General features: G+C 41.8%; 1 protein-coding gene across 1 annotated transcript; it reads left to right on the top strand.

The window, feature by feature from the left end:
• The first annotated feature begins 690 nt into the window (after window positions 1–690).
• abhd11 (abhydrolase domain containing 11) lies at window positions 691–17580 on the top strand. Its single transcript, XM_084320289.1, has 6 exons — window positions 691–888; window positions 1604–1739; window positions 3744–3917; window positions 6948–7118; window positions 13404–13585; window positions 14331–17580. Exons 1-6 carry the CDS (start codon window positions 776–778, stop codon window positions 14467–14469), a joined length of 915 nt encoding a protein of 304 aa, XP_084176415.1. The 5' UTR covers window positions 691–775; the 3' UTR covers window positions 14470–17580.
• The last annotated feature ends 955 nt before the right edge of the window (window positions 17581–18535 follow it).

The raw sequence follows: 18535 nt of genomic DNA, 5'->3' as shown, positions 1-18535 counted from the left end.
CCCAACCCCCTCCAATGTACAGTAATTTACCTAGTATGGTTTTGTCAATAGTCCAATGTACAATTTTGTTTGTTTGTACAGTGTCTCCTCCCCCCCCCCCCTCGATGTACAGTTTTGCTTGTTTATACAGTGTGCCCCCCCCCCCCCAACCACCTCCAATGTAAATTACCCAGTATGGTTGTGAATATCCCAATGCACCCAACCCCCCCCCACCCAACCTCCTCCAATGTACAGTTTCTACGTCAAATGTATATACTCCCTTTTCTTGACTCCTTCTGTATCACAAACAGTACTGTATTTGCAAATCTGGTATGTCGTAAATGTATAGATGTAGCAGTACTGACTATCTGTATGTCATGTATGTCATATATGTCCTGATGAATTGAAAATGGGGGACCCTGATGTAAACAAGACGAAAGTCTTTCTCTGGTCTGCATCCCCTTAACAATTGTGTGTATTGAGCTGTACTGTATTGTACCCATTCTGCAATCTGTTAATAAAGTTTTCAATCAATCAATCAATCAATCAATCAATCAAAGTCCCAACTCCCCATCTTGGCCAATATATTTGCTCTGGCGCCCCCCAATGGTTTGTGTGCGTTACGTACGTTTGCGTGCTGACGCACTGTATGTGTCTGCGTGATACGTAACGCCACCACGCACAATCAGCTGTCGGCGTCCCCACTCCCAACACTGGCACATATTCTCATAGAGGGTTTCTTTCTGTAATAACTTCAGATACAAAAAAAACTCTGAAACACCGACCATAACTTGTCATGACTGTTTTGCGTCGCATCATCCAGAGAGGACTCCTCGACGGGCGGGCGACATGTCGTTTTGCAGCAGCAGCAGCAGGACAGCAGGATGGTGGCTCATTCAGCTCGTCCAGGTAGCAATGCTAGCTAGCAAACTAATGCCCTCTGAGGCTCTGCCTCTCAGTGCCACACTGGCTAATGCTCATCCCGGAAAAGCTGTAATGCATTGCCAATGGTTTTGATTGAATGCATGTCTGTTTTTTTTTTTTTTAAGCAGCCACGTTTTAACAGTTATTTGTTAGTTTCTCTGTCTTGTCAGTGTGCGTCCGTGTAAACTTTGCTAACTTGGCTAACAGTAACACTAACAGTAATAAGTGTGTGACATTGAGCCAGCTAAGATAACGGCTAGATAACGTTATTATCTATAAACGTGTCGGTAGAAGATTGCAGCGCTGACACTTGACAACTTATCTGAAGACAAATATACGTGGTTGTCCTATTAATCAAATAGGCCTTTGGTTTTTCTAAGATATCATATAACTGTTAGCTGTTAGTGCATGATGTTTGCAACCAGATGATGTGCTGCCTTTTCTGATGAACCTCGTTGACAACTGTCTGTCAAAAGATGTCAAATCCAGTGGTGGAATCTGCAGAGGCAGAAGAACACATCAAACCCGTAAACCTTTCCCTTACCCTAAAGGATGAGGCCATTATGCCTGTTTCCACAGTGCTCTTTCCCATTGGCAACAATGACACTGACCTGACAGTTATGTGTTCTTCTTGACATAAATGTGATGACATTTAAAATGTTCAAAGGAAAGGCTAACCAATAACGATTTTTTTTTTTAGTTCAGTCAACTTGACCTATGACGTCTTCGATGGGATAGGCGAGAACACTCCCTTGGTGTTTCTACATGGCCTTTTTGGCAGCAAATCGAACTTCCACTCGATAGCCAAGTCTCTGGTCCAGCGCACAGGACGGAAGGTAATGCAATGGAGAACAGGACATGAGATGTATGTTTTGTTTATTTTACATCTCACATTGCTAGTTCGTTTGACTGAATGGTTCGTCAACAGTGCAAAATCTGGTCTCAACCCGTTTATCTGGCCTTTATTTGCAAATCACTGAAAAGCATATCACCTAGACTTTGATTGATTGAAAACTTTATTAACAGATTGCAGAATGGGTACAATACAGTACAGCTCAATACACACAATTGTTAAGGGGATGCAGACCAGAGAAAGACTTTCGTCTTGTTTACATCAGGGTCCCCCATTTTCAATCCATCAGGAAACAGTAGCTTTGGGGTAAAGGATATCACCTAGACTCAGCATGGCCTCTTAGAACAGTAGCTTTGAGGTAAAGGATATCACCTAGACTCAGCATGTCCTCTTAGAACAGTAGCTTTGAGGTAAAGGATATTAGACTCAGCATGTCCTCTTAGAACAGTAGCTTTGAGGTAAAGGATATCACCTAGACTCAGCATGTCCTATTAGAACAGTAGCTTTGAGGTAAAGGACACAATGGGTATTATATATTATATAATATAAGTATTATATAGCCGTTCCAAGTCGAGCAGACTCAGGAACAGCTTCTTTCCCTCAGCTCTCACCTCCCTGAACTCTGTGCCACGATGACAGCCCCCCATACCATAATAACTCCGTTTCCTATACTAAATTTATACCTACCTGAAGTTCCACTGTCCTACACTGTAATCATAATAAAAAAACGACCTACCTCATAGTCTACTCTACACATATAACTTTGTATGATAACATGTACAATAGTGCTGTATATACCATATATATATATATACATTTATATATACATATGTCTGAATATAGCTGAATCAAATTATTCTATATATACCTACTTATACACTTAAACCCATATGACTATATGATAGCATGTCCAATAATGCTGTATATACTGTATATATATATTTATTCTTACCATACATATATATCTATCCACATCTGTCTGTACATACCTGCATATAATCTCTTTTACATATCTGTAGATACTATATATCTGTACATATCCCTTACCTACTCTTACTAGTTACGCTGCTGGCCAGTATGACTACTACCATAGTGTCTTTATACCTGTATCACTGTACATACATATAATTAATACTACAACTCGGTACATACATCTGATTAGCACTATAATCAGTAGTACTAATTTATATATTTTATAACTAGTCTAATCACCTGTACCTTGTACCTATTGCACTTTACGGTTACATTTGTACTCTGGTTGGATGCCAAATATTCGTTGTACTGTACTTGTGCTTTATAATGACAATAAATTATAATCGAATCTAATAATTACTATAGGACAGATGGCCCAACCGATGTGTCCTTTTTATGAAGGGCCCTTCTTCTGCACAGATTATTGCTTTTAAAAAGCATTCTGATGATTCCATAAATCTCTAATTGACCAATCATAGTACAGTATGTTACCAGTTACCGACAAAATAAAAGCAGCCATTGTGCTAAAAAGACTCATTTATTTAATTTGGATCAGCCCGATTGAGGCAGGAAATTGGTACAGATGTAATAAACATTAACATACCATTAGGCTATAAGATCTTTTGTTAATTTACCAAATAACTTACTGAATAATAACCAATACTTGAATATCGAACACAGCTGGGGTAATCACATAGGAGAAAGCATGTAATATTTTGACATTGATGTTCAAACAAAGCCTGTATTATACACATCAGTCCATAGTAGTGTTGAACTTGGCAGTGAGCGAAAACACAACATATCTATTTTTTTGTTATTTGTTGCAATAATGCCAATTGCAGGTCAATATATGAAACCTTTAGCTTTGGCGACACCTGCTCTGTGCAAGTACTTCACTATTCAGTCTAATCCAATGGGGCCAGTTATTAATGGCACTTTTATGGATAATATTAATACAATTAACTGATAAAAGTTCCCCTATCCCAAGTGTCTTAACTGTCCTTTGTCCAGTTAGGTGCTGACCATAGACGCTCGTAACCACGGTAACAGCACACACAACCCAGTGCTTACCTATGAGGCAATGACCAATGACCTGAAACACCTGCTTGCCCAGCTACACATTGAGAAGTGTGTCCTGATTGGCCACAGCATGGGAGGGAAAGTAGCCATGACGACTGCCTTGTCACAGGTGAGCAATCCTGAAATGTCAATGTAAAGTTATCATGATGCTACAGCATGGATGTCTTCTTTTTTTTTTTTTTTTGTCTTTTTCCCCCTCCATTTTCCTCCGATTTTCTCCCATCCCAATGTTAGTCGTATGCCAATTCCCAGTCCCTTCCTGGTCGCTGCGCTTTACCCCCCACAGTCAGATCATTTGGGAGAGTGGAGGCTACCACGTGCTTCCTCCGACACACGTCCAGCCAATCACCGCTTCTTTTCACCTGGCAGCGCGGATTCTCATTGAGAGGGCGTAGCGTGTGGGAGGACCACACTATCCCCCTCACGTCCAATCCGCGCTTAGCAGGCGCCCCGACCGAACTGTAGGAGTCGCTGTTTACAACGACCCGGACCCACCCCGCCAGCTTCTCCCACCCTCTGATACAGCCAATTGTATCAGTGCAGACGGCCAGCCAAGCTGGTGACAACCCCGGAGCTGTGAGCTGGATTCGAACAGGCGAACCAAGCTCACAGCTCCGGGGCTGGTGACGAACGCAATCTCCGCTCGACCACCTAACCGCCTCAGCATGGATGTCTTCTGATCTCTCTTATTGTATAAGGCTTTCCACTCTTAACAATTAACCCATGGAGGTGTGACATCACACTGGGGTGATTAGAACTTTGAGAACTGATCATATTATAATGGCTACTACTGATCATTGAAATCTGTGGAGATCAAGAATTCCAGGATATAATTCGGAGGAAAACTATAGTGTTCTAGAATTCTAACTCACACCTCATAGCAGTGGTTTTCAAACATGTCCCCCCTGAGCCCCCTCTTAAAGTTTTTTTAAGACTTTGATGCCCACCCTCCAACATCTGTTGTCTGTGTGGGCCAGCGTCAGGGGGGGGACAACCATACACTGTCCCGGGCCCTGGGCCATGATGTCCCTCTGATGTTCCATAGATGTATCATTCAAGATGGTGAGGGGGCCCCAGTGGGCACATTTTGTCCCAGGCCCAGGCATTACACATGGCAGCCCTGCAGGGTGTGTATCTTTCCCTCAGACGATGGGATATGCATGTGATACATGGTCTGCTATTACAATACAAAATCAATAGTTAACCATGTAACGATTAGATACAGTTCAATATAGCTCTAATTCAATATGAATTAAATTGAGCTCCGATTCGGTACTCAAATTCATACTATTGTTGTGAAGTGTCGTGCATTTCCTATCAATTATGGCTCAATGCAGCTCATTGGCCATAGTTGTCATTTAAAGATCCAAGGAAACGGAAATCACAGCACCGCGGTTGATTGACATCCTGAAGTACCTGCTCGTTGGAAGGCGCTGTTCGAAATCCAAATGTCTTGGAAATTTTTCAGGGGGTTTGCCTGCGTATGCAGAGACATCACTCATGGGACATGTGGTTTTTGAGGACGAGAAAACGATGGATTTCTTTATACGAAAATAAGAAATTCGTTTTGTGGATTTCTTTTGGCACATAGTGATAAATAGATGAGAAAAGACAGAGAAAAGTTAAAATGGAGGGAAACATTTTTAATTTCATGGGATGTTTAATGATAACCTTTTATTTACAATCACCTGTTTGCCTACCAATATGTCTGTGATGACAAAGTGGTATCTCACACTGTGGAACAGATAAGGCAGAGAACCTGCACAGCATTTTATATCCAGCTAACTGCTGTATTAGCTTGTTAAAGGATTGCAAGTTGGCCATCTAGTAAAATGAATAGCCAGCTTAAAGGATTGCAAGTTGGCCATCTAGTAAAATGAATAGCCAGCTTAAAGGATTGCAAGTTGGCCATCTAGTAAAATGAATAGCCAGCACAGCTAAATGTCAGCTGAACTCCTGCTGGGTAAGCCATTGTTGAAGATATAGCCAAAGAGTAACCGAGCCATCAGCATCTTAAAACCCCATGTTTTCAAGACTTGTACGCGTACCAGCTGGCTCCTGTGTTCACACATTTTGAACACGTCACTGCAGCAGTCTGTCATCCAGTGTGCTTCAAGGAGACCTTCGTTGTGCAGTTAACCAAAAAAGACCAAGGTAACAGGCCTTAATCTTAATGACTATAGTGGCTATAGCTATGGAGTGAAGTGGTTATGACACACAGAAACAGCACCGTCCCTGACTCACTGGACCCGCTCCAGTTCGCATACAGGAGAACAGCTCTGTGGATGGCACTATAGCTGACACTGCTACACAAAAATGTTTGTTCCTCACATTCACCCATTCACGCACTGATGGCAGAAGCAACCATGCAAGGTGTCAACCTGCTCATCGGGAGCAATTAGGGGTTAAGTGTCTTGCTCAAGGACACGCTCCCGGGGAGGAGTGGGAATCGAACTGGGAACCTTCCGATTACCAGACGACAGCTCTACTGTGTACCTCCTGAGCCAGGCTACTGTACAGCATCAGCGTTAACATTAATGTCCCGGCAATGTTTGTCCTGAGACTCCTCCACCACCTGCAATTGGATCCTCAGACAGAGGCCCCAAGTGGTGAAAATAGCAACACCGGAGCACCACAAAGTTCCTGCCTCAGCCCCCGATTGTACTCCCTGTTCACACATGACTGCACAGCCATACATGGTAACAACAACCAGATCGTAGAGGTCGCAGACGACACCATGGTGATTGGCCTGATGATGAGCAATGAAGATGAGATGGGAGTACAGAGAGGTGAGATGGTCTTAACTGGAGAGATGGTGCAATGACAACAATCTTGCTCTGAACGTCAGCAAGACTAAGGAGATCGTCGTAGATTTCAGAAGCCACCATTGGGATCCCACTCCTCAAGTTTGGGTTTCTTTATATTACTATCGGGGCTATTCGGGGTAATATTTTCCATCTCCCCTGCAATTCCTTCACACCCCACAAGAGGGGCACGTCCCACTACAGTTTGAATACCATGGTCTCCTAAAGGGTATTCACTCCGACCAAACTCTCACCCTCCATTCCATTTCAGCCTGCATCATTTTCTTTCCATCCGCGCTAACCTCACTCTTCACTCCCTCCCTCTGTACACCCAGCCCAGTCTAGTGGAGAGGCTGGTGGTGGTGGATATCAGCCCGGCCCAGACCACCACCCGCACCAACTTCCGCCACTACATCCAGGCCATGCAGGAGGTGACTGTTTCCAGTGACATCCCTCGCTCCACCGCCAGGCGAATGGCTGAGGACCAGCTACGAAAGCATGTCAAGGTCAGGGTTCTATTTTGTTCTAATAGATTTCATTATGCACAGTGTTATCTTATAAACTCAAAAGTAAAATTGCCCACCACAATATGGCCGGTTACTTTCAGGAAATCAATAGTTGTGATTGGAGCATCAAGAAAAGAGGGTGGCGTTTGAGATAGGTCCCCCAGCCTACAACAGGGAATGACCCTGACTGGCTGAGTGAGTGACTGAATCCCCATTGTTGAACCACACAGGCTCCATTTTCTGTATAATAGCGGCAAGCTATAACACTGAAGAAGGAATATGTAATTCCGAAACATGTTTGTTTCAGGCTGCCATTAAATACTTGAACCTGAGAGTGCTGGTCTAGCTTCACTGCTTCTTTTTTATATAATACTTAATGTGATTTCAGCACCCAGTGTAGAATCTTGAGAGCGCGGTCTAACTTGACAACTGTATAATAGCGGAACACGCACATACACACACAAAACACCAACTTTGGTTAAGGCAAAATAAAGTGAGATGCATGTCACGATCGGTTATCAAATATCGTAGGTATTGTGCATTTCTGACATTAGCTGACGCTACACTCACTGGGAATCGTCTGAGACTTGGAGACTCAATTCCTTGTTGATTTCATTGCTTTGTTTTCTTTTGCGTCTTTGCTCAGTCAACTTGTGTGTTTGACAACTATTTGCAGAGATGGTGCTGGTCCAGCGGGTCGGGGGGAGAGCAAGTCTGGGAACACATTGAAACTACAGTGGCTGGATCACAGACCTCGGTGCTTCTGAAACTAAACTACTGTGCCTGGAGCACAGACCTCGGTGCTTCTGAAACTAGGGATGTCCGATATTATCGGCCTACCGATATTATCGGCATTAAAATGTGATATCGGAAAATATCGGTATCGGTTTTCAAAAAAAGAAAAAAAATTACATTTCTATAACCTTTATTTACCCAGGCAAGCAAGTAAGAACAAATTCTGATTTTATTTATTGTCAAAAGTATGCATAATGTTGTGTTAATTACACAACAAGAGATATGTAATGTTAATTACCTGAAATTATTCCGTATTGGTTGATATCGGTATCGGAAATTAAGAGTTGGACAATATCGGTATCGGTAAAAAAGACAATATCGAGCATCCCTGAAACTAAACTACCGTGCCTGGAGCACAGACCTCGGTGCTTCTGAAACTAAACTACCGTGGCTGGAGCACAGACCTCGTGCTTCTGAAACTAAACTACCGTGGCTGGAGCACAGACCTTTGGTGCTTCTGAAACTAAACTACCGTGCCTGGAGCACAGACCTCGGTGCTTCTGAAACTAAGGGTGTCTTCTCATTAGGAACGGGTGCTCCGCTCCGTCCTCGCTCCGTTCTTGAGTGCGAACTCCCTCTCCCCCCTCTGGTTTGCGTACACACTGCAGTCTTGGTTCGCTCCCAGCCAGGCACAATTGAGGAGAGCAACTCTCTATAGTCTATATATTTCTGAATAACCAAAACAGTTACATGGGACATTTTCGCTGTACCTCTGGAAGTAATGTACCAGCTAAACCTACACGATGGGTTTTGGATACTTTTCCTACACTAAAAACATTATGGCCATGCCGCGCGCTAACCACATACTAGATTACAGACAGATAGACAAAACATATAAGGAACAACGTAAAAGATAATATGCATATATACTTGATCGCTATAGTCCCGCTGAACACAACTAGTCACAACGTCGGGCTCCCAATTGCTTTGGATGGGCTAACCGGCCACATTACTGTGGACAACGGAGGGATCACTGGTTGGTTTTGGCCGATTATGCGGTCCACTGCATCAAACCACGGAAAAGATATTGAAGCCTCATCTTCTTTACTTTTTAGCTCGACATTGTTGACTGATCTGTTGTACCTGTGCACGCACATTTTCTAATAACAGCATTATTAGACATGCCAATCCAACGAAAGATGTGCTGGTCGCGCTGGAGAAAAACCCAATTGGATGGTACGGTTGTCTTTTGCGTGTTATTTGTTATTCTAAGATGCTAATTTTTTTTTTTTTTTTTACAAACACATAAACAAACATGACAACATAAAATTAGATATACAAGCATTAATTAACAGTGCACATCCAATGAAATCACCATTTAAATAAATGTCTTATACAAGATATACACCTAATACCTGCTATCTAATACCCTACACACATATGCTCTCGCTCGCTCCCCCCCCCCCGGGCCCCATATTGGATATCCATCCATTATCATTCGCTCCTAACCAGGCACTACAATTATATGCTAGCTTTTATTCTCTCCACCACTTCTAACCACTTTGTAATTTTGGATTCTAAGATGCTAATTCATCTGTATCTGGATAACCAATGCACGGATTTTGTCGAGACAGGTAGCGTTATTTCGGGAACATTTATATCTATAGTCTGGTGTAGTTTTCGTCCACGAAAAATGGAGGCTCGAATTATTATTATTCATAGAGACTCTATGAATAATAATAATTAGAGCTTCCATTTTTTGTGGAAAAACTACACCAGACTATAGATATAAATGTTCCCGAAATAACGCTACCTGTCTCGACAAAATCTGTGCATTGGTTATCCAGATACATGAATTATCATCTCAGAATAAGTGGCTTTGTACGCATTTTTGCTTATCTTTTACAGCTTACGTTTTGGGCAATTATTAGAGGCTCCATTTTTCGTGGCAGAAAAATTGTTATAGAATCCCACTCCCATCTCACTCCTGTTTACCAATCCTACTCCGTTTTTCTTCCTCAGTATAAAATATGCAGTACATGGGTCACATCATGTCTGTAGGGCTGTACGTTAACTTTTTTTGCACATAGCACTGGTGCTACAGAGGTTGATCGTTTTGTAGCACAGGCCAAAATATTGTAGCACAAGTATAAATATAATATATTTGTAACAGTCACAAATGTGCCTGTTATTTAGTTGCAGTGCCATGTTTGGCTGTCATTTTCATGCTGACAAGTTGACGTCACACAGCCAGACACGTTACATGTAAGGAATTATAGGATTTGGTGTTGGATGTATGGACTCTACTAGGGGTGGGAATCACCAGTTTCATCACGATACGATATGATATCGATTCTTTGAACAACGATATTTGCCAATATCACAGTCTGCCACGATACGATGCAGGTGCCTGCAATCGATATGAGACGATATCATAAGCCCATTCAACACAATCAGTAACATTTAGATCGACTCAAAAAAGGTAACAAATATAATTTGAAAGAAATAAATGTTGCTCTTCCAGACATTTAAATGAAAAACAATCTATTGTTTTAATACAAATAGACCTCCTGTTCACTGTAAAGTGCCACGTTTTGATATATTGAGCTTTAACACTTTGAGTGCCAGCAGGGGGCGCCAGAAATAGCGCTTGAGTGCCAGCGTCCACTTCAATGATAGAGCTCTCATATTTGCGAACGCATAAACTACATCTTAAATTATGGCTGTGTATAATCTGGCCGTCGCTTATCAATGACTTGTTTGCAGTCAACATTGTCGAAACGGATTGTTTTTTAATCGGTTCATTTCCGTTTTATACCATTTTGAAAAACTTGTTTTTTGAAAGTTTCAGGAAAATATAAAGATTCTGTGATAAACGCCCTTTACTGGAATATTCTGGAATACACAAAACGTTGTAATATTTTGGCCTAGTTATGAATCGTTTTCAAATAAACGCTAGATTATCGATGGTATGTGTACTCATGCACGCTATAGAAGCGGGCTGAAAAATCGATTATCTCATTTCCTGATCAGCACACATACACACACACGCACACACACACATAGGGCACACGTTGATATCTCTGTGAAAAAAGCTCTGATTATCCTAAGACTGGTAAAATAGATTCCTTACCTCAGATCAGATGTTCTCCAAAAAGATTATTCCAATTCCTGATCGCCATTCCAAATATCGACCGCGTTTATTGATCCAACGCTGGGTACTGGAAATATGTATTCCACGCTGTTCTGGGGCTCGGCAATGAATCCGATCGTCTCGGGTGACTTGCCTGAGAAGTAAAATGAGGAAGCAGGATTATTTTTTTTTCATGCGTTTCATTCAATCCATTCCAAAGGGGTGCAGTACCACAGGGAGAGACGATAGGGGGCGGTATTTTCCCAATGGAGCTCAGAGAGAGTTTGCAGCACTAACGTGAGGCTAGATTGATGAAATATGAATTCAAATCGCTAATAAAAAAAACAAGATCTATCGTCGTTGGCACTGAACGGTCGGCATGAACAAGCGAGATATCTCGTCGTTGGCACTCAAAGTGTTAAACTTGAAATAACTTTTTGGAACTCACAACACATAACCTAAAACCCCTCCCTACCTCCCTCTCCCAAACCGTTCCTAATTTTTTTTATGTTGCATGATCATGTATACATTTATTATATATTATATTTGTTATGTTTAAATATCAACATTATCTGGCCATCCTCAGTAAATACTATCAAACTCCTTTGACCTCACCTACCTACTGTTTTCTCTGCCTCTGACCCGGGTTAGCTTAGTTTAGTTACCGGTAGCAGCTAACTAGTTAGTTTTGGTGAGGATGCAAAGCATGTAAGATGCATTGGAAGCGTTGCAGGGACTTATTTCCTGGTTGCAAAATGTGCACTCTTAACATAACATAGCACGCTGTTGTTGTTGGGCTGCCGGAGCTGCGCTTGGGAGGAAATGCCACAGGATTTTCAAAATAAGAGTATCGATATGAACCGAACGTTGCTAGCTGCCGGAGCTATAGATATTATGGCTGGAGCTGCGCTTGGGCGGAAATGAGACTTGCCACAGGATTTTCAAAATAAGAGTATCGATATGAACCGAATGCCTATCGCACACGGGTGCTAGTGCAGTAAATTCATTCATTGCACAGACTGGTTTTTTCATAGCACGCTGTACAGCCCTGATGTCTGCCTTAGTTAAATATAAAACCACCAAACATTTACATTAGTGATGCACCAATGTATCACTCCTGTCCAAATCCTGTTGATTTTGTTGTCATAGTTCCCACTCCCTTCTGCCCCCGTTGACTTACTCCCGGTCCTGCCCAATCACGGGATTCAAAGTGAAATTGACTCCCATCCTGTGGGAATCCCGCGGGACTCACGGGAATCCCGAAAATATGTCATCCTCTAATGCACACCACGCCCCGTACCGTCGTCGGGGACACTGGCGTGCACCCGAGACCACCTATTCCAGCGGTCCCGTCTTGGACCGAATCAGCGACCCCGGTGACGGGGGGAGCGTTCTCATCACACTCTATTTTGGTGCGATCGTGCTCTGATTCGACCCCGAATGGCTAGTGTGAAAGCCCCCTAAGGCTGTAGACTACAGCTCTCTGTCATATGACACATGTGCATGGATTATTTCTAGCATGTGATAATGCTCTCACTTGTAATGTTAAACCAAAGTTTCTAGTATATCTGGTTAAACCACTTGGCAGCACACAGTCCATCTATTTGGAGGTATTGCCCCCCCCTTCATTGACTTATGCCATAGCTAGCAAACTCACCTTCATCATCACAATAGGCCTATCAATCATCAACACTACACAGAATTGTAATAAAAATCGCTTGCCTACTTTTCTGTTAATTGTCAAAACAGCCATATAGTCGTCGGCCTCCTGCTTCGTAACAATGAACCTCCAAGGGTCTTGTTCTTGACCATTGACCTTATTGTGCCATCCTACCGTATGTCCTTTGATAATCTATGTCCTGTCTGTCTACAATCTGTCTGTCTATCTATGACATATGTAATCTATCTATGATCCATCTATGACCTATCTAATCTAATCACCAGCCTTGATTCTCTGAAACCACTTTGGACTGATAGGATCCCACTGGTTTGAAAAACCTCAACAGATGAAATTGTCTTCTTGCCACTTTACCAGTTTTCCAGTGTGGCTGGCAGTTGCCTACTTCACACAGTTTGCAGTAGTTCACATGCGTATATCTCCATCACTGTGCTAAAGTCATTTTTTCATTTGATTTATATTCGCCACATTTACCCAAAAGGCTTTCAGCCTTTTATACGTGACTTTTATGTGAATATATATATAGGCCTACAATAAAGTCATGACAGACCAGATAACATTAAATCTTACATGGTTTTACACAAAATATATTGACAGACTACTATAGTGACAGATTATAATCACAGATAGTGATTACCCTGTTCCGGCAGGATCCGGCACAAATTCAGCTGAGTCTTGGAATCAAAAGGAAGAATTGATACATTATGATGAGTCATATTTGTCATCCTCCGTCTCCCAGGAGCGCTCTGTGCGCCAGTTCCTGCTGACTAACCTGGTGGAGCAGAACGGCCACTACTCCTGGAGAGTCAACCTGGAAGCCATTTCCGCGCACCTAGAAAACATCATGAGCTTCCCCAGTTTCCAGACGACCTACAATGGACCCACACTATTCTTGGGTGGAGCCAGTTCCGATTACATCAGGTATGAACACTACAAACCGCTATTAGACAAATACTGTAGATGGTCAAGAGTACTTTTTCAGTTAAAGCCGAATTTGACTTTTTTATTTATTTTTTTATATTCACATACATTCTTGAAGAGTTTGTTTTGCGGAGGGGAGTAATAAGGGAAATAAGAATAGAGATGGTTTCAACTTGACAACATAAACATTCTAGATGGACCTAGTTTATTTTCTGTTGCAGTGTTAATATTGTGCTGATATTAATAGCTGACCTGGAAATAAACCTGTGTCCAAGCTGTTCCCCTAGCAACACAATTCCACAGAAACAGTCTATAGGTCTGTTTTACCCCAGTGTTTTATAAATATGACCAATGCAAACAAACCTTTTACAGTCACTAAATATAGAAGATACAATACAGAAATGCAAATGTACCTATATTATAGTTTGTCCTTTTTATCAAGACCTCACTTAGTCTGGAGAAAAAATATTAATTCAAAGTATGAGCTGCTAGTTTTAAGATTTAAGAGGAAAATATAGTAGTTTTAAATATACCACACGAGGTTAAATTATTCCAATCAGAAGGAATGCCCATGAATTAATTTGTTTACATTTGGATTACAGATTGGGCCTTTAATCAGTTATTGTCAGGTGACTGTCCAACTTACCTTCTCTTTCTTTTCCTTGGGTCTTTTTCCACCCTCTCATGCCACCTCTTTCCTTGGTCTCTCCTTGCCTATACCTCCCTGCCCCCTCCCTCCACGCAGCTCTGAGGATTACCCAGAGATCCAGCGCCTCTTCCCCTATGCAGACATCCAGTACATCCACGACGCTAGCCACTGGATCCATGCCGACAAGCCTCTAGATTTCATCAGCTCCATCATATCCTTTCTTCAGTCCTCCTAGCTTCCTCTCAAGTTCTCGGCTCCTACTGAACTCCCTCGCTCAGCATCTGTCACTGTCCCCTCGCTGAAACTGGCCAATCGGAATCATGCAGGGTCACCAAGAGCAGGTGAAGCCATTGATGGTGCTAATAGTAATTGCTAACCCTGGACAAAACCTACCCTTTTCCGATGCAGACAGGTCTTTGCTTTTAATACTCTCAAGGATAGTGTGTAGCCTTAGCCTAGATGTTTAGATCATTGGTTATGACGGCTGTTCTGCTAGACAGGTAGTGTTGGTAGGTTAGTTGGGTCAGTAGATTTAAACGTGCAACAGTTAACTAGTAGGTTGGACAAAATAATATATTTAAATCTTAGGGGAAATGTTTTGGAGATGACTTACTTATCCAAAGAACCTTTCATTTGCACAGTGCTAGTCTTTATGTCAAAAAGGTTTAACCACCATCATACAATAGTTGCTAATGGCCAGGTGTAATCTGGGGGCTGCCATGTATTACTGGACCTGAGGATCACTTGAGGATCCCAACAAGCGATTTAGAATCTGAAAGCAGCCATATTACTGGAATGGAAGCAAATAGAAATTAGGTTTTGCGCAGAGATAAGAATGTGAAATATGAAGCAAGACTGGTTATTTTCTTTTATATTTGGCAGCATACAGTATGTCAGGAAATGCCTTGAGCTCTGCAGAGACACTGTAGGCTATATATGTGCGTGATTGCTTGTTTCACAAACATTCATTCCTGTTGGCAATAGTAGCACATATATAATGAATACAAAAATGTTTGTCGTATCTTTTCATAAGTGGTTTTGTGTCATAGTTCAGGTCTTAGATGATGTCGTGCTTTTATCCGTTAACAACGTGATGTCATTGGAATAGCTAGCTATATTTTCATGCCAACAACAAGAGCTAAAGCTGAAAATCCTTAAGTGCTGTATTATTATTAAGCTGTGCCCTGAACCTCCCAGGTTAAAACATCTGGTTCTGGTTATTATTATATTCTGCTTCTCTCTAGCAAGCAGCCATTATTGTTATTGCTGTATTGTTGATGTACTGTATGTGATCAATCTGCTCAGTGTTTTGATGGAAAGACTATTATATATATTACCTGTAAGACATTTATCTACGTATGTAGACAACTTAAGAGTATGGGTATTCATCGATTAAAAATGTATTCTCACGAACTGATTCGTAGCATATACTACAGAAAGTTGTGCGCCAAATTCTAGCGTCTGTGACTTTGCGCTTAAGTTAGCGTGAGACGGTTAGGTTATGTTAAGGTTACAATAGGATTAGGGGTGGGGGCGGGGTTTCAGTTCATTGCGCACTTACCCATTTGTAGGAAATCCAACAAGATGTTGCCACTCACAGGAGTATAGCCTGATCAAATATATGCTGCAACAATGTTAACATTGTTAATCATAATATTGTTATTGTCATCGGTTCCGTTTTGTGGTTGGGGTCAGTTTCAATTTACTACCGTTTTCTGAAAACGACAGTGAAAGAGTGATACTGCCATGTGTGTTTTTACAAGTAAGCAGGGTTTGATTAGAATTCTGAGAACTGAATTTTCTGATGATTATGTAATAAGAATAAAAACAGTGGCGTTCTAGAATTCTATGATCGGATTCTGAGGAACTGTCAGGGGGAAAAAGTCACACCTTGAAGGGTTAAAACTTTATAATAAAAAATGTTTACTCTACAAACGCTAGCCAGCAGCTGGGTTACCAAATCTATGTGAATTGTATCACAGGGAACCTTTAACCTGCTAGGGTTTAGCATGTGCTAGATTTTTATCATCATTTTATGGCACTTGAAATGATTGAATTAAATCAGTGATTCATGCTTTTATCATTTTATATCAATGCCAGATCTGAAATACTTATTTGAGTGGAACACCCCTCCCCCATATCAAACTCCTCCACGATTAAAGGAACATGTCAACATTATGGGAAATGTGCTTACCGTCTTCTTCAGAATTGGGCAAGAAAGTAGATACCAATTTCCTCTGTGTTCAGTAGAAAGATATCCAGCTGCACACTAGCCTAGCTTAAAACTCGGAGAGGTGTTTGTTGGCTAATGCTTGCTACGCATCTGCTTCCATTCATTGTGCTAAGCTAGGTTAGTGTGCAGCCAGTTTTCTACTGAATGCACCGATAGGGAACTGGTATCTATCTTCCAGGGTTCCTGTGGGGTCTTACAAAATATTTGTTAGGCCTCAAATGGTCTTAAATGTGATTTTGATGGGTCTTAAAGTGCATTGGAGTAAAATGTATTGGATTAGGAAGTTACTTCTATATTGTGGTAACTTCTCTTTATCAGGTTTAAAGTCCCCATGAAACAGCTAGCAGAATGCTATTTGATTCTGCATATTTACGTGTTTCCTGTCAAAACAAGAAGCTAGGGAGGAACTTGTTATTTTGGATATTGATTGCCGTTTACAGTAGCCAATAGCGGTGAATGTGTGTTACGGTCAACCCATTAGCTAGCAAGGTTATCAACATTATGAATGTTATGCAACGTTGGAAAGCTAACGTTGAACATTGGTTACATTAACAAGGGTGAGTGCTAGCTTGTTAGTGTGCTGTAAATGTCATTCTAGAAAACCTTTCATGCTAAATTAGTATACACCCCTGTGTGCAGGATGACTCATTTTTTATCCACTTTTTCTCCCATTTTTCTATATTTTCTCCCATCCCAATTTCGTATCATCCAATTCAACCCTCCCCTGTCACGAACGCTGTTTCTTGCCTCCCACAAGCCGGCTGCAATGTGGACTAAGTCATACATAGCACAAGTCCCCTCCGGTACTTGAGGTAACAGCAGTCGCATCTTTTCACCTGCGCAGCTCGATCTCTCAGTGTCGAGGAGTAACGCGTGGGAGGCTCACGCTGCCCCCGACACTTCCTGATTCTACTGCGCAGGCGCACCAACCGACTTGTAGGAGTCGCTTGTTCACAACGTTCGATCCCCACCCTTCAGTTTTCCCTCCCCGTAATACGACCAATGTGTATTACTGCGGACGACCAGCTAAACTGAAAACAATGTGGAGAGCTGGATTCGAACACGCGAATCCTAGCGTCTCCACACTGGTGGCGAGTGCCTTGCCCACTACACCACATAGCCGCCCCTTGTGCAGGATGACTCATAATCTTTTTTTTTTTTTTTTTTTTTTTTAATCATTATCCAGGAAATGACTAAAATACCTTCAGAATACCTACAAAATAACCCTTTTGGCATTGTCAGATACTGTTTTGTCAGTATGGCCATGAAATAGGTATTACATTATATTCTAAATGGTCTTAAATTTTACTTGCTGACTCTGGAGAAGACGGTAAGCAAATTTACTATAATGTTGGTGTGTTCCTTTTAGGGTCGGATTTATCTTGTTGCACAATAGTAGTGAGTTTGTGTGTCCACAATAGTAGTGAGTTTGTGTGTGCACCACAATAGTAGTGAGTTTGTGTGCACCACAATAGTAGTGAGTTTGTGTGTGCACCACAATAGTAGTGAGTTTGTGTGTGCGCCACAATAGTAGTGTTTGTGTGTGTGCCACAATAGTAGTGTTTGTGTGTGTGCCACAATAGTAGTGTTTGTGTGTGTGCCACAATAGTAGTGAGTTTGTGTGTGTGCCACAATAGTAGTGTTTGTGTGTGTGCCACAATAGTAGTGAGTTTGTGTGTGCACCACAATAGTGAGTTTGTGTGTGCACCACAATAGTAGTGAGTTTGTGTGTGCACCACAATAGTAGTGCAGTTTGTGTGCGCCACAATAGTAGTGAGTTTGTGTGTGCACCACAATAGTAGTGAGTTTGTGTGCACCACAATAGTAGTGAGTTTGTGTGTGCACCACAATAGTAGTGCAGTTTGTGTGTGCACCACAATAGTAGTGAGTTTGTGTGTGCACCACAATAGTAGTGAGTTTGTGTGTGCACCACAATAGTAGTGCAGTTTGTGTGTGCACCACAATAGTAGTGCAGTTTGTGTGCGCCACAATAGTAGTGAGTTTGTGTATGCCACAATAGTAGTGAGTTTGTGTGTGCACCACAATAGTAGTGCAGTTTGTGTGCACC

The sequence above is a fragment of the Notolepis coatsorum genome (assembly GCF_963971535.1).
Source record: "Notolepis coatsorum genome assembly, chromosome: 8".
Classification (NCBI taxonomy): domain Eukaryota; kingdom Metazoa; phylum Chordata; class Actinopteri; order Aulopiformes; family Paralepididae; genus Notolepis; species Notolepis coatsorum.
The sequence above is the reverse complement of the archived record's forward strand: the minus strand, read 5'-3'. Positions and strand labels throughout refer to the sequence as shown.

Excerpts from the sequence above, each read along its gene's own strand:
- abhd11 (XM_084320289.1), top strand. The coding sequence starts at position 776 with ATGACTGTTTTGCGTCGCATCATCCAGAGAGGACTCCTCGACGGGCGG. Across the intron at positions 889-1,603 it reads GGCTCATTCAGCTCGTCCAG|TTCAGTCAACTTGACCTATG; the intron begins GTAGCAATGCTA and ends TTTTTTTTTTAG. Across the intron at positions 7,119-13,403 it reads AGCTACGAAAGCATGTCAAG|GAGCGCTCTGTGCGCCAGTT; the intron begins GTCAGGGTTCTA and ends TCCGTCTCCCAG.